The sequence below is a fragment of the Ranitomeya variabilis genome, chromosome 3 (genome assembly GCF_051348905.1).
Source record: "Ranitomeya variabilis isolate aRanVar5 chromosome 3, aRanVar5.hap1, whole genome shotgun sequence".
NCBI classification, from domain to species: Eukaryota; Metazoa; Chordata; class Amphibia; order Anura; family Dendrobatidae; genus Ranitomeya; species Ranitomeya variabilis.
In genome coordinates, this window is record NC_135234.1 from 80,279,673 (window position 1) to 80,303,790 (window position 24,118).

At 42.6% G+C, this 24,118-nt stretch overlaps 1 protein-coding gene across 7 annotated transcripts in view; it reads right to left on the minus strand.

The window, feature by feature from the left end:
- Positions 1–24,118, minus strand: part of ABR (ABR activator of RhoGEF and GTPase) — a 430,921-nt gene that overhangs the window by 68,802 nt on the left and 338,001 nt on the right. For all 7 annotated transcript variants that reach the window (XM_077294251.1, XM_077294253.1, XM_077294252.1 and 4 more), the window contains 4 exons: positions 23,575–23,679; positions 22,527–22,601; positions 10,053–10,150; positions 8,775–8,906 (listed from right to left, as the gene is read on the minus strand). In XM_077294251.1, the coding sequence (XP_077150366.1) occupies positions 8,775–8,906; positions 10,053–10,150; positions 22,527–22,601; positions 23,575–23,679 (410 nt within the window). The remainder of the gene's footprint in view (positions 1–8,774; positions 8,907–10,052; positions 10,151–22,526; positions 22,602–23,574; positions 23,680–24,118) is intronic.

Sequence of the window (24,118 nt, forward strand, 5' to 3'; positions counted from 1 at the left end):
CAACCATCCGTTTGGGTAGTATCCTAGCTCAAGTGCCCCTGCCTCATCAGTGCATCACATCGACTACACGTGCCACAGAGATTCGTGCGACTAATATAGTGTAAGTATTTTGGGGCGACTACCTGAAAGTTAAGTGCAGATAGACTACTTTAAGTCAGAAGGTGTTTCGACCTCTAGAACGCATGGCAATCAGCTGAACTGAGGGAGACTGTGCTTGGATCCACGAGAGTCAAAAGCACAACCAGCCCTTTACTGCGAGAAGGGTCCTGAAAGTAGGATAACAACTAATCTAATATTAGAAGGGTTTTACCCCCCAAAAAATGTATATATATATATTTATATATTATCTTTAGGCCTTTTAGAGATCATTCCATCTTCAGCTTTCTTAACTATTCACAATAGCAATAATTTTGACCACTTTTCAATGCCACTGTATACCAAATAATACACTGCTCAAAAAAATAAAGGGAACCCTTAAACAACAGAATATGAACAGAAGTAAATCAAACTTCTGTGAAATCAAACTGTCCACTTAGGAAGCAACACTGATTGACAATCAGTTTCACATGCTGTTGTGCAAATGGAATAGACAGCAGATGAAATTATTGGCAATTATCAAGACACACTCAAAGGAGCGGTTCTGCAGGTGGGGACCACAGACCATATCTCAGTACCAATGCTTTCTGGCTGATGTTTTGGTCACTTTTGAATGTTGGTTGTGCTTTCACACTCGTGGTAGCATGAGACGGACTCTACAACCCACACAAGTGGCTCAGGTAGTGCAGCTCATCCAGGATGGCACATCAATGCAAGCTGTGGCAAGAAGGTTTGCTGTGTGTCAGCGTAGTGTCCAGATTCTGGAGGCGCTACCAGGGGACAGGCCGGTACACCAGGAGATGTGGAGGGGGTCGTAGGAGGGCAACAACCCAGCAGCAGGACCGCTACCTCAGCCTTTGTGCAAGGAGGAACAGGAGGAGCACTGCCAGAGCCATGCAAAATGACATCCAGCAGGCCACAAATGTGCATGTGTCTGCACAAACGGATACAAACCGACTCTATGAGGATGGTCTGAGTGCCCAACGTCCACAGATGGGGGTTGTGCTCACAGCCTAACACCGTGCAGGAGGCTTGGCATTTGCAACAGATCACAAGGATTGGCAAATTCGCCACTGGCGCCCTGTGCTCTTCACAGATGAAAGCAGGTTCACACTGAGCACATGTGACAGACGTGACAGAGTCTGGAGACGCCGTGGAGAGCGATCTTTCAGAGAACATCATTCAGCATGACCGGTTTGGCAGTGGGTCAGTAATGGTGTGGGGTGGCATTTCTTTGGAGGGTCGCACAGCCCTCCATGTACTCGCCAGAGGTAGCCTGACTGCCATTAGGTACCGAGATGAGATCCTCAGACCCCTTGTGAGACCATATGCTGGTGCAGTTGGCCCTGGGTTCCTCCTAATGCAGGACAATGCCTGACCTCATGTGGCTGGAGTGTGTCAGCAGTTCCTGCAAGATGAAGGCATTGAAGCTATGGACTGGCCCGCCCGTTCACCAAACCTGAATCCGATCGAACACATCTGGGACATCATGTCTCGCACCATCCACCAATGTCACGTTGCACCACAGACTGTCCAGGAGTTGGTGGATGATTTAGTCCAGGTCTGGAAGGAGATCCCTCAGGAGACCATCTGCAGCTTCATCAGGAGCATGGCCAGGTGTTGAACTATAGGGAGGTCATATAGGCACGTGGAGGCCACACACAATACTGAGCATCATTTTGACTTGTTTTAAGGACATTACATTCCACTTTAATTTTGTGTGTGACTCCAAATCCAGGCCTCCATTGGTTAATACATTTGATTTCCATTGATTATTTTTGTGTGATTTTGTTGTCAGCACATTTATCTTTGTACAGAACAAAGTATTCAATGAGAACATTTCATTCATTCAGATCTAGGATGTGTTATTTGAGTGTTCCCTTTATTTTTTTGAGCAGTGTATCTTGGCTCAATGGCAACAAATTATTTTACATTCATAAAAGTTATCTGTGAGTAGCTGCATCTGGTCCGGGTGAGAGTCGGGACTGCACAAGAATGCAAAATATATGAGGTGCTCACCTAACTAACGTGCTTTATTCTGGGAATGGAAACCAGCTGTCACCTCTTACAGAACGCTGACTACACAGATTCCCCATGTGAAAGTTTTGTATCAAATTTGAGTCTTCTGTCACAAGTGGTCACCAATGCCTGTGACCAGAGGGAAATTGTCACATATAGAATAATACATTGTAAGGCCGCATTCACACATCCGTGTGTCACGATTTGCGATACACGGTCCAACCGCGGCAGCGCCAACACAAACCAGACGGCCTTATAGGCATTTTTGCTGCGTTTTTTTGTTGTTGGAAAAAACTGCACACAAAGTGCAAAAAAAAACAACAGCAATTTTGCATTATTAATGCACTCTGTGCAATTTTTGTCATGACTGTTTTCTTTTTGCTGCTCAGACTCATTGATGTCAGAATGGAAAATAAGGCAATTTTGTTTTGGTTTTGTTTGTTTTTTTAATTACACCATAGGTAAAAATAAAATGCAAGGAAAAATTGTATGAATGAGATGTTATAGTTCTCAATAGTTTTGCTGCTGGAAGATGCTGCATTCTTTTGCTACCAAAAAAATTGATGGAGAAATGCTGTGTGAATAAATCCTTAGGGTGAGGAGGATATATATATAAGTTTGCATAATTTTCAACATCAGAATAGAGAGGGAAAAAAACAGCATCGAGGCACAAGGCACTTTTTGTTGGACAATTATGCTTTTTCTCTACCAGAATGGTGCAATCATCTCCCATAAGGATGGCTGGATCAGAAAATGAAGCATCTTCAATACCAGGATTATCCCTTTGAAACAAAGATGATGACGATGGCCATGGTTATAGCTGATCCGCTGTAATTATTTACATAACTCAGTCATGTGATTAATTATATAGGGATTTTTGGAAGATAATGACCCAGTGGGGAAGGGACTGATATAATTAGAAACATAAGGAACAGTATGAATGTAAAACAGCATAAACTGCGTTGTGCCTCCACCTTCCCACGTGAGCAATCATACATGACAGAGCAGAGTTACTGCAGAGAATATCTGTCCAATTAATGACATGCAAGTCAATCAGATCCAGAAAGGTCTCCAGCTCCTGGTCTATAACAATGTCAAGGCATGAGAAATCTCCACATCAGGGCTGCTGATATAACACACGTGTACGGGAGCATTCCCGGAATTATGTAGACTTTCTACACCAAGGTTTGTAACATTCCGTGAAGCTCTTCTGGTTCCCATACTCAGGTCTTATCCGTACTCGCTGCACCGATCACACAACGGTCGGCTAATTGTATTTACAATGACATTATTGGTACGCTGCACATTGCCCACTGATATTTTTTCACGAAAATGGTGATCAGCACCAAAATACCCTGGATCTGCTATTTATGCATACATTTTATCACTTTACAGTACATTTTTTTCCTCTTGGATACATTTTACACAATTTATCATTTCCCCTAAGAGCAATGGGAATCCTTATAAATAGGTATAGAGAGAACTGGTATTTCTTTTAAAAAGGACCTGTATTAGATCTAAGCACTCTTATTTTATTCCCGCTGCTCCCCAATAAATATATATTTATATTAAATCCACCATGCAGTTGCAGAGATATGGGCCTTTTTATTTACTGCTAATGTCCGTGGTTTCAATCAAGGCTCACAGGATTTTCTGGGGGCGTATATTTAAGGCTGCTTTGCATAATTACACCTTAAAGTCCAACCTCCTAACAAAAAACATAAAAATTAGCACAAAAAAGCCCCTACATATCTAGAACCGTATGGCAGATTAACAAAAATAATAAAAAATGAAATCTGGCAGCAGTGGGAATAAAATAAGGATAAATACTGGCCACTTTCCCCCGGGTGGAGATAGGTCATCTTTAAAAGTGATCTGCCAGCTCTGCAGATGTTTCTGTTTTACTAAATACTTTTCCCCAAGAAATAACATTTCTGGAGCATATTTCATCAGAAGTCAACATTATCTCGTTCCTTTGTTATTCCTCCTAGAAATTGAAGAATAAATTGACTACAGGGCGTTACCACATGTAAAATGGGTGTATCCCTTACCCAGCTCTGATTGGACAGTGTGAGACTATGTAAGGACACATCCCCTAACTAGTAACGCCCAGTTGTCCATTTATATATTCATTCTAGTATCAGTAACATAAGAAGGGCAGAACGCAGAGATCTAAGAACAGAGTCTCGAGAATTCCGCAATACCCGAGTACATTTACCTAAGGAAAAGCTGTAGTTTAAAATATATTAATTTTGGGTCTACCGGGGTTTGTCCTGTCCTACTTTGTGAAATATATTATGCAGAAAATGTCGGTCCTCTGCTGAAACATGCGATACGTGACCAGCAGGCTCAACTCCGCAAGATGTATTCCACCAAAAGTACACGTAAGATAAGCTCAGGGAGCTATTTAGGGAAAGTGAGACATGGCAATGCCTGGGAAACTTGTACAAAACCTAAAATAGCACTCGAAGAATAAAAAAAACACCAGCATGGTTTTCACGCTCCTTTAGTCCTAATAGATGGGCCATCCATCCATAAGAGGAGTGTGAAAGCGGAGCTTAGGGAAACGACACAAAAAATACAAAATATACACTAGAGTTTCACTGTTACCAGAAGGAGAACAATGAGCAAGAAACGTTATAGACCGGTTATACAGTGCTTCTCCAGTTCTATAGCTGAGCATCATCAGCCATCCATATTAGATCGGTGGAGGTCCGGTTTTCTGCATCCCTGTTTATCAGCTGCTTGAAGCGGCTGCGACTCTTCTGTGAGCTTTGTATCCTCTATTTATATTACTTTGTTCTGCACCACAGAAGATTCACGAGAAGTCCAGAAAGAGAAAGAAGGTGGCACTCACCCTCCATGTAACACGTTCCTTTATTTCAATATTGTAAAAAAAGTTGCAGCGAGACAATGGTGGGACGCTTCATGGGACCACGGCCGTTTCGCGCGGTCTGTGCTTCAGCAGGTCCTGTGCCGAAGGTCCTGTGTCTTTTTTACAATATGAAATAAAGGAACGTTTTACATAGTGTGAGTGCCACCTTTTTTTCCTCTTTCTGGACAAACTTAAACTTTTTTCCGGTGTGCACCCAAACTCCTTTTATTGGCCGGTGTCTTCCTGCAGGTTGATTAGGTTAATTTGTAGTGGCAGAAAATAGGGGATTTGGTGCCGGTATTTTCTCTTGTCTTCCGGTACATATTCATGAGATGATTGGTGGGGGTGCCAAGCGTAAGTTCACCACTGATGTACTACTGAAGGCTTAGCCTATGGATCATTAGTTTTGCAAAACAGGATTTTAATGAATATAAAAAATGAAATATTGAGTATGACAGGACCAGACCTGAGGGATCACCAGTCCACCTGGTCAGGTTTGCTGCACCGATCCTCTGAGTCTGGTAAACTTTTGCACAGACATGGCAAATCTGGCACAAGTAGCAACAGTTATTCTGTCCTACTAGGAACGTGAATACGGAAAAACAGAAGGGAACCCAACGGAGAAATGTCACTTATAGTAATAGTCTTCTCATGCGGGACATCGGAAACATTCGGACTCCTTCAAGCTCCAATGTCTGGGTAAAGAGCCCAACCTTGGCACCCCCAGAACTGTCCCAGTAATCATTTAAACTCCACAAATCCACTAGCGGCTAGAAGACAGGCGTTTACTATAAATCAGGGCTATGGCCCAGAGGGGACACGGAGATCATTAATCTAGTGATGAGCAGACATGCCACATCCTGGACTTTTTCTCAGTGTCGGCACAGAACGTTCTAATTTTTGATATATGAGGATAAAAGATGAAATGGAACTGACTTCAGTGTTGCCTCGAATGTGGGAGTTAAATACAAGAACTATTTTCCGCTTTAAAGGCTTATCACTAAGAAAACAGATTACGACCAAACATCAAGAATAAATGGATTTCCATCTAGGAGCAGCTGGGGAGATGGAGATTAACCCTACACGAAGAGACGGGAAGGGTCCTCACCAAAAATAATAAAACCAATAGCCCAAAGAACGTACCATACGGTGCCAGCCGCACACTGGGAGAGGGACAGGGTAAAATATTAACCCACGCTATTAGTAAATCCATCATCCTTCTGAACATTGCACCTCTCCGGTCTGACCTTAGTTCAAGGGGAAGAGGTAATTATATAGGATATCAGGGGGCCTAGCGAGGGGCTGTATGGACTGACAAGATCTCCTGTGAGGGCAGGAAGAAATTAACTTAGATGCATTCCTGCCTTCTCCCCAAAGATTCACCGCAGCAGAGGAGGCGAACGCAACACCCCCCAGAGCGGAATAGTAATGAGAAACATGACAATTACGGCACGCTTTATGCATTACATCACTGGAATTACAGAGCGATAATAGAGCGTGCGGCAATGTGATACAACACTGCATCCACAGAATGCCGAAAATTACACAGGCATCAATCTCCGAGCCGGACGCCATGTTCACAATATACAAAAATGTATTTCATGTACTAAACAGAAGAGAAAGGATGCAAAGCACAGTAGACTTCACAGATCCGGACAACTTTGCCATAGCAATTTATAATAATAATAATAAATATATAAATATAAATATATATATATATATATATACATACATATATATATATATATACATACATATATATATATATACACATACATACATACATACATACATACATATATATATATATATATATATATATATATATATATATATATATATATATATATATATATATATATATATATACACACACACAGTTGTGGCTGGGTCTCCCTCAGAGGCCATGGGTCTTCCAGCAGGACAATGACCCAAAACACACTTCAAAAAGCACTAGAAAATGGTTTGAGAGAAAGCACTGGAGACTTCTAAGGTGGCCAGCAATGAGTCCAGACCCAATGAGTCCCATAGAACACCTGTGGAGAGATCTAAAATTCCAGCAGAGCATTGTAAGAAACTCATTGATGGTTACCGGAAGCGGTTGGTCGCAGTTATTTTGGCTAAAGGTTGTGCAACCAAGTATTAGGCTGAGGGTGCCAATACATTTGTCTGGCCCATTTTTGTAGTTTTGTGTGAAATGATCAATGTTTTGCTTTTTGCTTCATTCTCTTTTGTGTTTTTTCATTTAAGACAAATTAAATGAAGATAATACCAAAGAATGTGTGATTGCAATCATTTTCAGGAAGAAACTGAGTATTATCTGACAGAATTGCAGGGGTGTCAATACCATTGGCCACAACTGTGTATGTGTATGTATATGTATATATATATATATATATATATATATATATATATATATATATATATATATATATATATATATATATATATATATATATACATACACACACAGACAGCGTGAAGCGGTTGTCACAATATTAAAAATACATTTTTTCTGTTTAATAAGCCAAAATATTTTTACAGAACTGTTTCTCTACATAGCAGTTGCATATTTGTTATAGCGCCCCCTGATGTTCTTTTTTTTATATCAGAACATTCATCTAAATATGTAAAAAATAGTCTAACAAAAAAATAATTTGATGGCATGAGTGCACCATGACAGGATGCTCAAATGGGTTGTCTACTACTCAGACAACCCCTTCAGAATCCCTATGTTTCCCCCCAATCAAATAATAACACTTTGGCTTAATTCACACATCAATATTTTTGTGAAGCATTTTATTAGTACTTTTATGTCAAAACACAGAACAGATGTCAATCTTTCAATTATAGTTTTTCTCGGATTGTCCCACTTGTGGTTTTGGCATACAAATACGGACGTGTGAATGAGGTCTTATACTTGCCTCCGATTCCGGCACCATTCCAGCGATGTTGCCAGCGGCTCTCCCGGGGATCGCCTGACATTATGTCATGTGATCTCTGTGGCCAATCAGCACTGGCTTCACTCTTGCCTCCTTCAGACAAATCGAGGCATCTGGAGAAAGCGAGCGAGGTAGTTGCAAGATCCCCAGGAGAGTCAGTGACAACACTGATGAAATAGAGACAACACCAGAGGTGAGTGTAGGTTGTGTTATTTTACTGAGTAGTGGACAACCCCGTTAAAACTACACTTTAAGGACAGCACACGGCTGCCCAGGCCACTGAGTGGCTGCAGAAGTCACACAATAACTGCTTGTAAACAAAACCAGAAGGACCACCGGTGAAACGAGGGAACACTGGTTATTATTTTGGGTGTTTGTAAGATTTGCAGTAGTTTTTCTTTTAGAGCCCTATTACATGTTGGTGAGAAGTGGCATCTAGTGTGCTGGTTCTTGTTGAATGGCTTAAAAAAAAAAAAATCTTGAAACCTGTTGATTACAGTTTGCCAGAAGATCTAGGTTAAGGAGGACACAAATGGGATGTTCAGAAAGGAAAGCTAAAGAACAGAATGTGGCGCCACAACAAGAATTTAGCAGCATTATCATAACCATATTGACAGGTCGAGTTTAATGTTCATCACAGAAATCCAAAATTAATTGGAGATAAACAATGACTAGTATGCAAATTCTATTGGTCTAAAGATACACATGAAGGCTGAGCCAAAAATAACAAAAGGTACATTGGGCCACAGAATGACTTGCTAGAATCTACCACTGCACCAGATTCCCTGACACAGGGAGCAGACGTTGGTAACAACATGGTATAATTTCTGCCTAGTTTGTACCTGGATCTGTCCCTTGCCCATGATCTTGTCCACAATCTCGTTGTTGTCCTTGTTGAGCTTGCTTTTGTCATAGCATTTCTCATAGCACAAGATACGCAGGTACTGAGACCCCTCCAACTCAATTTCAAACTCCTGCCAAAAAAAAAAGAGCATAACGCTGGTATCAAGGGGCAGAACTTAGGCTAACAATGTATCGATACAATAGTAGCACATTCCAAGTTGTGGTTAAAAAGCCTTTTGCCCAAAAATCAGTTGTCAATTTATAGAAGCACTCCCATAAAGGTTTTTATCCTGTCACTATATTATATGGCACTTTGTACGTACAATTGATTGTTTTGCCTTTCTACACAGTTAATTCTCTTTTTGCTCTTCTATGAAGAAACAGGAAGTCTGCTGTCCCTGCATTTATCATCCCCTCTTCACCTCCTGACCCAGCTGCTCCCTCCACCCCCTGCCAGGGACTTCTGCAATGACCTATGACTCATACATCGAAAATTGACCTCCTGTTTCTACATAGAGCTTAGAAGGATTCAGCTAGTCAGTTATTTATCACGTGAGGTCATAGACCTAACGGAAAAGAGAAGAATTAACTAGGTAGAAAGGCAAAATAAGCAATTGTAAGTGCACAGTGCTCTATAATATGATGACTGCAATATATTAAGGAGGATACAAATGTTGATGGGAGGAGGAGCGCTTCTGTCATAAAATTGCATCAACTTGCTTTTCGGTTAAATAAGACGACCTGTAGGAAATTTGGCCACTATGACAACAAGCAAAGCAAAATCTATATGAATATATATTCCAGATTTTTACAACCATGATCCTAAAATGAGGAAAAAAGAGAAATGGTAACTAAGTTTTTCTCTGCTGTCAAACTTCTAAAATTGTTCATTTTCAAGTTTCTAAGCAAAATACTTTAATAAATACTAGAACGCTGCGGATATAACTAACATCTAGCTGATGTAACTAATTTCTCATCAGAAAAATCCTACTGAACTCAATGGTGATGTTAATGGAAAGATTTCAGCACATTAGCCTAAGAAAAAAAAAAAAGAAAACAAGGAAACAGAATAATGTAGAAAAAAGCAGGTATGAAAACTATAGAAAATGGTTGTCCTATTATGGTATATGTACCGGACCCTTGCATGGGATAATCCATTTAACGAGACCATTTAAATCTCTTTTTTGTCATGTCCGCTAGTACATAGACTGTATGGATATGATAAGATAGTCGTTCAGAGAAGCACAGGAGTCTGGGCAATGTTCCTCACTGCTTACCTCGTTCCACTCAGGTTCTGTAGTGTCTCGGAAAACTCTGGTTTTAGCTTTGCTGACAAAATAGCCAAACGAGTCTACTTCTAGTGTGCAGTATAGGTCTGACGAGACAAGAAAGGAGGGAAAATTCAGACATAAGAAATATTCCACATTTCAACTGTAAAGCCTACAGTATATCTCAGATCTATATGTAATTGTGTTCTACTGGTTTCAGCCGTTTTGCAGCCATCAAAGCACAGAAAAAACCTTTAAAAAGGACCTGTCAATTATCCCCATACGTCTGTTTTAGAAAAATGTCGGTGTTCCCAAGAAATAACAATTCAGGAGAATATTTTCTTTAAACTCTGGATTGTACTGTTCCTGTTATCCATGCTGGAAATTTATGAATGAATTGACAGCTCCGTGTTAACATTCCTCTTGTCAAAGGAGAGTGATCCTACTCACCGAGTGCTGATTGGACTAGGTCAGAAATTTTGGGAGACCCCTCCCCGAGCTGGAAACATTCGTTTGTTAACTTATGCCAAAATTTGTAGGAGAGATAACAAAGGAACAAAATAATCCAAAGTTCTAAGAAAAAATGATCCAGAATTGTCACATCCTGGGGAACACAACAACGACTAAAACAGGAGACCGGTCGTCTAATCAGCCATTCTGACATGTCTGCTTTAAGTAAAAACGTATATTCCTCATAAAATAACATTGAGGAGGCACAATTTCTTGGGAGTTCTGCATTATACTATTCCTCCAGAAAATGTGCATAAACTGACAACTAGGTGTTACCACTCCCGTTGACAATAGCACAGATTCTTAGGGTATGTGCACACGTCAGGATTTCTTGCAGAAATTTTCCTGACAAAAATCCGGAAATTTCTGCCAGAAATCCGCATGCGTTTTTTGCGCGTTTTTTTTGCGGAAAATTTGCGGATTTGTTTTGCGTTTTTCTCCTGACACTCCAAAATCACCCCACATTGTACGTAGTGAAGTTGTGATATGTGAAACGCGCCTCTGAGTGATATTGTATTACAACTTCACTTTTTTTTATTTTTTATTTTTTTGGAAATCTTTTAAAACCTGATGGGCAATGCTAGACGATGAACATACCGTAATTATCCCCCTATTAGATTGGTAAAGATAAAATCGCACTGAATACGATAAGTGTTTTCAGGGAAATGTCAGGTCAGATTGCCTTTGAATATCGAGATCAAGTTGCAAGGTGAAGCCTAGTATTAGACATCAAAGCTTCCCCGCCATAAATACCCCGGCAATTCAGGGCAAACGAACTGATGAGAATCGAGCCCCTTTTACTGAACTCCTGCATGAGGTTCATCTCTGGAGGACCTGATAAATATTGAGCGTGACCCTGTCACACTTGCAGGATCCTGTAAGCCTGTACATGAAAGGAGCCCGAGCTTAGCATGTCAGCTCCACTTAGCTGCTTTACATCAAAAGCTATTTTACAACATGGGAGTTCAGGGCAATGGTTAATCTATCATGACGTATCGAGCCAGATATCCCGAATATGTTGTAGGGAAAACTTGTCATATTTAGAAGGGCCAAGCTGTATCTATAAAGATCACCTCTTGCTTCAACAATTTAGTTATAAAATGGCATACTGACCCCCTCTAGGGATACATTTACACACAGGCCAATCAAGGGGGAGACACGACTGCTGATCGGCAATATAAAAGCCGAATAGGGGTCTTTAAGGGCGACGAAACAGTGATGGGCACAGAACGATTGCTAAAATTTTAGTACTGTCCCATATAGTATCATGTTCTTGACAGCACATGTGCTGTTTACACAGGATGATGCGCTGACGAAAACAATGATTTTTATATATGCACATGCAATAACCGGGAACAGAGGGATCTTATGAATGCTCAGTTGCGGATTACCGGCTCGTCTCAATGTGCAAAAAACCCTATTTTTTTATGCACAGCTTAAAGGCGCCATAGATAATAGTGAAGACTCCTGTATAAAGCTTGATGCAGTAGCATGTAGAAAACGAGGAAAGTGGTACTCTGGTATTATGGCACTGGAGAATGTAGCTTTCCTTGTATTCTATACCCTACAGTGATGAACCAAACAATCCATTGAGCTGAGCACAGCATGATCTGGTGATTGGATACGCATGTTATTGGTTTTTCTTAATTTTAGGTGTGGTAGCAGCGCCAACATTTTTCCTTGCTACTCCTTTTATTAAGTTTAATGCTTATGATAAAATGAAGAATTGCTTTAGTCTTGCTGCTCATTTCCTCCAGGACAGACATGATGACAGCTTGCTCATTTATTTTTGAAACTTCTAACGAAAGTCAACATATAAAGTTGAGTATGCATGGCCATTTCTTCACCACAAGTTGGGGGATCCCCCATCATTAAAAATAGGTGTGAACCCCAGCAGTGGGACCCACATCTGCTGCTGTTCGCCCTTCGTAGTCAAAGATGACCATGACTTCAGGGTTTAGAGAAAGATCAGTGGCTGGGGGTCTGGAGGTGACTGATGAGGCCAATCCTGGCCCTGAAGACTCACCCACATACGTGACGTAAGTAACCAGATGTGGTCAGGACAGTAGATACCGCGCTTGTGCCTTGTGAACAGCTCGCTTTCTTTTTGCCTCAAAGTATCTCTTATCTTCAGCTGCACGTGTTCCTGAGGTGGTCCTGCCTCGGTAAGCTTAACGGTCCAGGGCAATCGTCTCCTATTTAGTGATGTTGACTACACAGTTTTTGAGAGACACTTTAAGGCAGTCTTCATAATGTTTCTTCTGCCACATAACTGCTTGTTTTCTCCTAACACATGTAGCAGCAGTTGTGTAGGCAATCGGCTGTCTGGCATCCTGACCACAGGTCCAGCCCACGTGGCCTGGGCTTTCAGCAGGAAAGTTTAAACGCTGCAGAGCCAGATTGTTCAAGGATTGCTGTGTCGAGGACATGGTCTTGCCATCTAATGTGGAGAAGTCTGTGGCGACCGCTCAGGCGAAAGTGATAGAGCAGTTTGGCATGCCGGCTGTAGACAGACCAGGTCTCGGTGGCATAAGGTAAGTGGTAAGGACCACTGACCTGTAAACCTTCAGCTTAGTTGTAAGGCGAATCCCCTTTGTTCCCAGATGTTCTTACACAGTCTCCCAAAGGTGATGGTGGCTTTCGCAATTCTGTTGTTGACCTCAGTATCTATGGTCACTGGGTGTGAAAGTGTGCTGCCCAGGTAGGTGAAGTTGTCAACTGCTGTGAGGTTGTGCTTCTTCACAGTAATGCATGGCTGCTGGTATGGTTTTCCTGGAGCAGGTTGGTACATAACTTCAGTCTTTTTAATATTGATAACGAGACCGAAGTTGTTGCAAGCTTGTGAAAAACGGTCCATTTCATTCTGCATCTGCTGCTCTGTGCCGACGTGGAGTGCACAATCATAAAACAAAAAGTCACAGATAGCAGTCTCATGTACCTATGTAACAGGCTTCAGACGTCTGGGGTAGAATAGCTTGCAGTCAGTCCTGTACCTGACATGGATTCAGTCTTCGCAGTTGCTAAAGTATTCTCTCAACATGGCATAAAATAGCATACTGAACAGGGTCGAGGCAAGCACACAGCCTTATTTTATGCAGCTTGTATCTAAGAAGGCCTCTGTTTGTCTCCATCATTTAGGACCTTCACCATCTTACCATCATGGAACTTCTGGATGATTGTGATGAACTTGCTTGAGCAGCCAAATTTTGCCATGATTTTCTACATGCTGTCTGTGCAGACTGTGTCGAAAGTTAAGTCAACCAAGGTCATGAAAAGGTCGCTCCTTTTCTCCTATCACTTTTCCTGGAGTTAACGCATTGCAAAGACCATATCTGCAGCCCCACGTTCAGCAAGGAAGCCGCATTGGCTGCTCCTCAACCTGGGAGGAGTAGTCGCTCTTGCTCAAGGTGGTTGAGCTGGTGGTTGAGGAAGAGAGCCAGAGTCTTCCCAGTAGTGGACAGAAGGGAGATGCGTCGATGGTTGTCACAAGATTGGCAGTTGTCTCTTTTCTTGTAGATGTGGATTATACTGGCATCTTTCAGCTGTTGCAGAACCTGTTTCTTTTTCCACATGGACTGGAATAGTTTAGTCATCATTTGTAGTGATGAGCGAGTGTACTCGTTGCTCGGGTTTTCCTGAGCACGCTCGGGTGACCTCCAAGTATTTATGACTGCTCGGAGGTTTAGTTTTCATAGCGGCAGATTGATTTACAGCTACTAGCCAGCCTGAGTACATGTGGGGGTTGCCTGGTTGCTAGGGAATACCCACATGTAATCAAGCTGGCTAATAGCTGTAAATCATTCAGCTGCCACAATGAAAACTTAATCTTCGAGCAGTCATAAATACTCGGAGGTCAACAAGTACACTCGCTCATCACTAATCATTTGTATCAGGACAGAGCCTCCGCAGGTATAGCACCGTTTCCTGGTGCTTTGTCACAGGAGAGTTGTTTTACTGCCTTCATCTTCACTGGGAAGAACATCAAAGTCGTTGCTGATTTCTACCTGGGGCAGGCAAGCAATGACCTCTTCATTGATAATGGTAGAGCGATTAAGGACGCTGTTGAAGTGCTCAGTCAACCGTTTCAGAAAGTTTCTTTCCTGTCAGAAGCTTAGTTGCGTCTACATTGAGGAGAGATGAGGAGTTGGATAATTGGAGTCCATATACAGCCTTTAGTGCATCATAGAAGCGCTTGAGGTCACGGCTGTCTGCATAGCCTTGGATTTCTTGGTGTCCTGCATCTTGTGTAACTTTGTTTGAACCTTTCTTTTTGTGCTAGTAAAGACATCCTTCTTGGCTAGCGTTGTTTTTATGCAATGACGTTTCTGTTCTAGGAGTGCCTTTATTTCTTCGTTGCTTTCATGGAACCAATTTTGATTACTTCGGGCTGATGGTCTGAGCTGCTCCATGGCAGTATTGTAAATAGCATCACAAAGAGTTGTCCACTGTTCTTTAATGCTAGTCTTTTCTGACTGCGGTATGTTTGACAGTCTGCCATCATGGTAATTTGCAAATTCCTCTGCAACGCTTCTTCTTTGCAGCTTGGAGACCTTCATCCTCTTTGTAGTCTTCTGCTCTTGGGGTTTAGTCAACAGTAGAATGTGAAACCTGCACTTGGACATATTGAGGCAGTGGTTGATCCAGCAGTCAGCAGCTCTCATTACTCTAAAGTACATCCTATCCCTCTTCACGGCAATGATGTAGTCAATGAGATGACAGTGCATCGAGCATGGGTGCACCCACGATATCTTCTTGCGACTGGGTAGAGGGAACAGAGTGTTGGTGACGACAAGGTCATGTGTGGCACAAGTCTTGAAGAGCAGAAAGCCATGGCTGTTACACTTGCCAATGCCATGTCTCCCAATGACGAATTTCCAGTTTTGATAGTCTGTTCCCACTCTGGCATTAAAGTTTCTGAGTGCATGGAGCATGTCTGACTGTGGGATTATTATTTATTTTTTCTTTAACAGTTTTTATTGAATATTTTCATATGTAACATACATAAAGTAAAAAGTATCCATGCAAGGACAAAGAAAAGCAAACACTGCAAAACAGTCAAGTAAAACAGCAAGATAATCAAGTAAAGCATAACCGCATTACATGAGTCGGATTCACTCAATAACCATTAATTAATTGTCCAGAGAGTTGCCATAATGCTGTCGTGAGTATCATATTCCTTATCATTATTAACATACGATAAACAAAATAGAATGAAAAGAAGAAAAGAGTGTAAAGTAGGTAATAGAAAGTACAGAAAAAGGGAAAGGAGGAAATGGGGGGTCTGATTAAGAGGACGGAAGAAAGTGGGGGGAGAGAAGGGAACCGAGGGGTGAAGTATGAGGAGAGTTGAATCTCTCCCGTTTGTAACTGCCTCTCTGTTCTATCCTACTCCGCTAATTTGTCTACAAGTGTTAGGAATTCAGGTGATTCGCGAAACATAATCCATTCCTGCCATGTTTTGTAAAACGTATCCTCACGCTGTGTCGTTAACGGTGGATAGCGTCTCCATCCTACATAGGAAATCCATTTCAACTATCCAATCCCCGATATTGGGGGATGTCTTAGAACGCCACTTCCTAGAAATGATAGTATGAGGGGCCGTTATGCAATGTTTTAAGAGTCCTACCTTGATGCTCTTGAAGAGGCCTGCGATCATTGACAGTACGCCCAGCTGTGGGTTACTTTGAATGATGTCACCAGAAACCTTTGAATACATTTCAAAGACCTTATTCCAAAGTCTTTTAATTGGTGGACAATCCCACCAGATGTGGAGCATGGTACCCTCAGATGCCTCGCATCTCCAGCAGAGGTCAGATACCAGTGGATATATCTTATGAAGGTTGGCTGGACATCTGTACCAGCTAGTTAAAAGTTTAAAGTTCGTTTCCTGAGCCCTACAAGCTAAAGGGAGCCTGTGTGCACACAAAAAGTTTTTTCCATTGCTCAGAAGAAAACTCCAGCCCAATCTCCCGTTCCCAATTCAAAGAAATCCATGACTAATTCTCAGCGCTCTCCGACATAAGAATTGAGTATACTTGTGAGACTGCATGTGCAGGGCTCGTCTCTTGCATCATCAATGATTCCAGTGGCATCAGATCTGTCTCGTTTAATGAAGCCGGCTGCAGGGACGACATGAAGGAACGTAGTTGCAAATATGCAAACCATGAGATATGGAGTTCTGGAAATTCCTCCCTCAGTTCCGCCAGTGATTGCCGCCTCTCTAACATCCCGGAGATGTGCATCACTCGGAGTTTAGGTGTGTTGGACCACACCAAAAACGATCCTACTCCAACAACACTGGGGTCATGGGACCGGGGCTGATTGTGGGATTATTGAGATAAGTGTGTAGAATTCAACATAGAACTTATCCTTAATGTCACATGGATTGGTCTTGGTGGGAGCATAGGCACTTACAGTATCAGTGTGGAACATTTCTTGTTTGTAAGTAGAAGCTGAAGCGTCATCAGGCAATCGTTGATGCCCTCTGGAAGATGGGTAAGTTTAAGAACAAGTTGAGATGTGATAGCAAATCCCACGCCTGCTTCTTGTCGTTCAGTGCTGCCACTCCAGAAAAGCGTGTATCCACCACTACGCTGTCAGGTGGCCCTTATCTGCTTAGCAAGTTTCGCTAGGAGATGTCCACGTTGTAGCGAGCTAGCTCCTTAGCAACTAATGACATTCTTCTCTCCGGTCTGTCTGCCTTGATTTTGTCTAGCAGAGTTCTCACATTCCTTGTGCCAAGGTTGAGTACCATTATTTTCCTTTTTATATGTTGACCGCTATGAGGTAGGCTGGCCAGGTCAAGGTGAAGCAGACTATGTTTGAGGTACCTTTTCTAGCCCCTTCCTCAACTGAGCTGAGCAGAGTGATCCTAAAAGAGAGCTGCTCAGACATCCAGGCGGTTAGCAAGCTCCATTGCCGCTTTGGTCCAGTGGAGAGCAACCCTATGCCCTGGGCCGCCTGGGTGCAGGTTCGTAACTACAGTTTCCAGTGATTCCACACCTGCTGCTTTGCCACTCCCCCATCACCACAAGACTTTGAAGTGTGGTGGTTGAAGTCATGACTTTGCACTTGACTGGAAATAAAGTGAGGAAGAGTTGCGCAGGTCGTCAGCCTCATTCTCTCGTTCATGCCTATGGGGGTCCCAGTGGCCAGAGCTAGTTGAGACAACTGGAGACAGGTCAGGTTGCAATGGATGGCCAGCAGCGCCCTTTATGTGCCTTGCTGCACCCTCACAGCGCTGCATGACACTTTGCTGGGAAGCGCTTTCGGTCCGTTGAAGCTTAGATGGTTTCGTCCACCGAATCCAGCCTTCACACGCATTGGTAGGCAAATCCTTAAAGGGCCACTGTCACCCCCCTCCAGCCGTTATAAACTAAAAGAGCCACCTTGTGCAGCAGTAATGCTGCATTCTAACAAGGTGACTCTTTTAGTTTTCGGTTCAAGTATTCCCAAAATAAAGCGTTTTGAAACTTATCCAAAGTACCTGTCTTTAGCCAGGGAGGCAGGTCCTCACTCCCCAGCTTGAACCGCTACTCTGCTGTCACTCAAATCTTCAGGGGCTTTCGGCGCCGCCCCCTCCGCGCTTTTTTCGCTTCAAAACCGGCGCCTGCGCTGTGTTTAAGCTCTGGCCGTCTGATGTCCCAGCCAAGCTTGCAGACTGCGCCTGTGCGGGCATTGCGGCCACCCACCTTGGGAATCCCAACCCCGCAGTGTGTTATGCATTATGCACAGTGCGGGGCTAGGATTCCTGGGCATGCGCACTGCGTGTGTCAGCCTGTCACCCAGGTCCCCCGCCTTACAGCGTCTGTATACTGTATTCAGCTGATTGTGCCTCCTCATACAGTATACAGTATACAGTACAGTATACAGACGCTGTAAGGCTGGGGACCTGGGTGACAGGCTGACACACGCAGTGTGCATGCCCAGGAATCCTAGCCCCGCACTGTGCATAATGCATAACACACTGCGGGGCTGGGATTCCCAAGGTGGGTGGCCGCAATGCCCGCACAGGCGCAGTCTGCAAGCCTGGCTGGGACGTCACACGGCCAGAGCTTAGACACAGCGCAGGCGCCGGTTTTGAAGCGGAAAAAGCGCGGAGGGGGCGGCACCGAAAGCCCCTGAAGATTTGAGTGACGGCAGAGTAGCGGTTCAAGCTGGGGAGTGAGGACCCGCCTCCCTGGCTAAAGACAGGTATTTTGGATAAGTTTCAAAACGCTTTATTTTGGGAATACTTGAACCAAAAACTAAAAGAGCCACCTTGTTAGAATGCAGCATTACTGCTGCACAAGGTGGCTCTTTTAGTTTATAACGGCTGGAGGGGGGTGACAGTGGCCCTTTAAACTCACCGTGGGCCTCAAAACAAACGGCTACCCTCACCTGGTTTGGACCACCTGCCAAGGCGGTGTTCAATGGTGTTCCCACTGCCACATGCTAGCAGTTACTTGAAGGTACAGGCCAGAGTTGAGGACCAAAGATAAGAGAGCAGTCCTAAAAGGACACGGCAAGCCCTCCATCAGAGGTGCTACCTCTATCTGGACAGTCCATGAAGAGAAGGAAAGAGATGGATCCAGCACTTCAAATGAAATTCCAAGTTTTATTTAATTATTTAAAACATGATTCCAGAGAAAATTTAATAATAAATAATAATAATAATAATTTTATTTATATAGCGCCAACATATTCCGCAGCGCTTTACAACTTATAGAGGGGACTTATACAGACAACAGACATTACAGCATAACAGAAATCACAGTTCAAAACAGATACCAGGAGGAAAGAGGGCCCTGCTGCTCGCAAGCTTACAATCTATGAGGAAAAGGGGAGACACAAGAGGTGGATGGTAACAATTGCTTTAGTTATTTGGACCAGCCATAGTGTAAGGCTCGGGTGTTCATATAAAGCTGCATGAACCAGTTAACTGCCTAAGTATGTAACAGTACAGACACAGAGGCTATTAACTGCATAAAGTGTATGAGAACATGATGGAGGAACGTGATTATGTTGTTGTTTTTTATTAATAGGCCACACAGGGATAATTAGATTAATGCGTTGAGGCGGTAGGCCAATCTGAACAAATGAGTTTTTAGTGCACGCTTAAAACTGTGGGGATTGGGGATTAATTGTATTAACCTAGGTAGTGCATTCCAAAGAATCGGCGCCGCACGTGTAAAGTCTTGGAGACGGGAGTGGGAGGTTCTGATTATTGAGGATGCTAACCTGAGGTCATTAGCAGAGCGGAGGGCACGGGTAGGTTGGTAGACTGAGACCAGAGAGGAGATGTAGGGTGGTGCTGAGCCATGGAGTGCTTTGTGGATGAGGGTAGTAGTTTTGTACTGGATTCTGGATTGGATGGGTAGCCAGTGTAATGACTGGCACAAGGTAGAGGCATCGGTGTAACGGTTGGCGAGGAATATGATCCTGGCAGCAGCATTCAGGACAGATTGGAGCGGGGAGAGTCTGGTAAAAGGTAGGCCAATTAGTAGAGAGTTACAATAGTCCAGACGAGAATGAATAAGTGAGACAGTAAGAGTTTTTGCAGAGTCGAAAGTAAGAAAAGGGCGAATTCTGGAAATGTTTTTGAGATGCAGATAAGAAGAGCGAGCCAGTGATCGGATGTGGGGGGTGAATGAAAGCTCGGAATCAAGGATGACTCCAAGGCAGCGGGCATGTTGCTTTGGAGTAATGGTGGAACCGCACACAGAGATGGCAATGTCGGGCAAAGGTAGGTTTGTAGAGGGAGAGAACACGAGGAGTTCAGTTTTTGACAGGTTCAGTTTCAGATAGAGGGAGGACATGATGTTAGAGACAGCGGTAAGACAATCACTGGTGTTTTCTAAAAAGGTCGGCGTGATAACAGGAGAAGAGGTATATAATTGGGTGTCGTCAGCATAGAGATGGTACTGGAAACCAAATCTACTGATTGTTTTCACCTTGTTATGAATAAGAAGCAACACTTTGAAACGCGTCAGCCTTGATATTCAATTTCTCGTTGGACTTTCTCCTTGGATATCATATATAGCAATTGTTAAGTGTGAAATTTTCCCCTGGAATCATGTTTTAAAGAATTAAATAAAACTTGGGATTTTATTTGAAGTGCTGGATCCATCTCTTGCCTTTTCTTCATGTACTGCTTCCCCTTGGATTTTGGGATCCTTTGCACTCGGTGATAGGTGAGGTGATCATTTTTCTTTTCATTGTCTCTATCTGGACACCCCATGACTTATCCTGTGTATGAGAAGATCTCTTCAGATGGAAAATAAAATGAACTTTTATTAATTTCAGGCTCCGCATCAGTTTGGCTCTTCTAATACAAGTTGTATCAGTTAAAGCCATAGCAAAAAAACAAAACAAAAAAAAACTATAAACTTTTCCCTATATAAAGTGGTCAAAGGGTTAAGCATGTTCCTAAAAATAAGCACAATGCAGAAAAGTGGATGTAGCTAAAAGAAATAATTTATTGTGCAAAGCAATACCTCCCTCTGCATCACGTTCGCAGAAAGCAGTAATTAATACAAAGCAGCTAATGACTTTTGAGGCCGCCTCCACAGCACATTAAGAAGAATGTAACTTTCTGATCCCAGGGAAGCTGGCGGACTGCGGGGAGAAACCAAACAATACTCTAGTAAGAATATTCCTCAGCAGGAGACCAGCGCTCTTCTATCGGTAGCACACAGCTGCACACGTAAGTGCTTGGCTCTGCTGCTATGCGGCTGCTGACGGATGTGGTCGATGTAGACCATGTTATTAATGGTGATACAGTATCAGGGCTGCTCGCTGGTGAACAACAGGAGAAACTCCGGAGACAATGGATCTACTTTTTATTAACTTTTGTATTGCTAAGGCTAAGTCAATATTGCCAAAAATATGTCAGGAAAAGCTCCCGGGAAATACTTGAACATTCCCATGGGTCCCTGTTCACCAGAACATCTGGTCCGTGTGCGTCCGCATACCACTTATTAGAGAGTATAGGAAAGAGCATCAGACTTTAATCTCCTATAGAGGGGGTCACAGCAAAAAAAACAACCAACAACCTGTACAACATGAGTTAAACATGTTTTTGCAGTGGATCCTTATGGTGGGCTGATGCCGCTGCGCCCATCCAGACTGTGGTCACTGTTGGGCTCATACAGGCTCCGACCGGCCACAGGAAAACGGGTGAGTCACGCAGAGTCAATGTTATTGGGGGGCCCGTCTGACACTGGGCTTATAATAGAATATACCTGACAGTGACGCAAACACTATGTGAATTTAGCCTTATAAAAAAAAATGTTGCTAGCATTGTTTTAATTATTATTTTAGTGTTCTTTTAAGACGGTAAAACATTAGGGCTCATTCAGACATCAGGGAATTTACTCGAAGGTAAAAAAAAAAAAAAAATTAAATAAAAAAAAAACCCACTGATTTTCATTAGTGTTTTGGATCTGAGCATCATCAGTGTTTGGTTAATGTGTCAGTTTTTACAATCAGAACTATAGTGTATTTATTGTAGGATATTGTAGACTTGCATCGACGACTCAAAATTGGACGCGTCTCCGTGACTTGGTGAGGTCCAGATACACAAACATACAGACTATTATAACAATGAGTTCAAACACTGATACAAGAAAATCCGATGTCTGAACGAGCCCATGGGCTTTATTGATATTTGTGCTTGATCTTCTCTAGAACTGTCAGACAAAATATGGCAGCATGCCGAGCCGTGTTCTCAGGTGAGGAGACGGAAACCCAACACACAGGTGTCAGCGGAGTCCGGCTTTTGTCACTGCTGCGTACAGAAACAAGGTACTGATCGTGCAGATGTAAGAGGCCGCACTTCTTCAGGCACGATCCCATTAAGAACACATATTTCAGGCCAATTAGAAATACAGAAAAAAACGTTGATTTACTACAAAACCTCGTCCACATGAGATCAGCTTTTACACGGAACCAATACAAACAGATGAGCTCACGTCTCAGGACGGCAGGACTTACTGGCAGAGTGGTCGAAGCCTTTGGCAGAGTGAACGATCACATGCAGAAAACCGTACAGCCCAGAAGACTCATCATCTAGGAGAAACATGGAGGCGTCAATGCAAAACATACATTCAGAGAAAAAAAAACAGCACAATCAAGTCTTCTCTTACAGAAACGTCTTTACTACCGGACAGCTGATTCCGGATACGGACATAGGCTGCCGGGGGAAACATGCAGCACTGGGATTTATGCTGCCGACTGTAAATATTTCCTTTCTTGTTGCACATTTTAAAGCACTACTCCACCGTTGTTTTTTTTATTTAAACAGGTTTCCCCCCAAGAAAAAAACTTAATTTTAATCAACAGATCTCAGAATAACATATAATGCACAATTGAATGTGATTACATAAAATGTTCCTGTGCTGTGCGGTTAAATATCTTCGACAAATCCTTAAAAAGCTCTGTCTAGGAGTGATGGAGTGAGTCCCATAGACAAGACAAGGCATGAAAGTGCATACATGACCGTCACTTCATTAACAAAGGGAACACAGACCCCCCTCAATTGAATTTTGGCAATCTCTTTAAGAATGATTTCACATAGATATTTTTTTGTTGGGGCACATGCTATATTTTTTTCTTTTAGACTAAAGCCAAAAGTGGATTTAAACAGAATGGGGAATATTTTAGTTTTGGCTGGATTTTGGTTCCAACTCACACAAAAAAAAAAAAAAAGGTGTACGAAAAAAATTCAGTGGCTAAAAACCACTACAAAATCCTCAATAAAGTCTGAATGTTTTACAACTGTGGTCTGCTGCCACTCGGGACTATCTAAAAAAAGACAACCTCTCTACAGAGATGAACGTCGGAAGTGCCTTAATTGCTTTTCTGCTTTGGAAAATGTGCAAAACCTCTTAATATTTCACTCAGATAGGCAGGTAGTGATTTCTCTAGATTTCTACTGTATGACCAAGTACCCTTGAAGAAAAAAAGGAAAATGTCAAAATACAACTTGCAGTGCCACCCAGTGGTTAGAAGGTTGTACTACCGGCCAGCCGCAGGCGCTTACCATCTTTATTGCTGATTATAGGCATGTTATGAACTGTTCTCAGCTTGAAGCAGGATCCGGTGAGCACCTGGAGCTCCAAAGAACTGAGTGCAAAGGCTTGTAGATCTAAAATGAAATGAACAATTCAGGGTATGTCCACATGTACAAGTTTTCAGTTGCAACAATTCTGCGGCACCTCTGTGATAAAACAATCATGTGCTCCATTCAGATTTGATGCATATTTGTTGCACATTGCAAAGGGTGAAATCCGGAGGACAAATGAACATTTAAAAAAAAACAAACAAAAAAACAACAAAACATTGCAGGTTAATTTCATTAACAGGTTTGGAAAAAAATCTTAAAAAAAGCAACTAAATTGCAGCTATGAAAAACCTGCAATATATCTGGTTCACACTGTTCTAGAAAGAGCACTCCGCATTTAAAGGGGGGGTACTCCCACTGTGTACATAATGGAATATTGGTGGGACTCAGCTGTCAAAGAACTAAGCCTGACCGTTGCACTGACAGATGTAGGTCCCATTGTTGGGACCAACGTCTATATGTT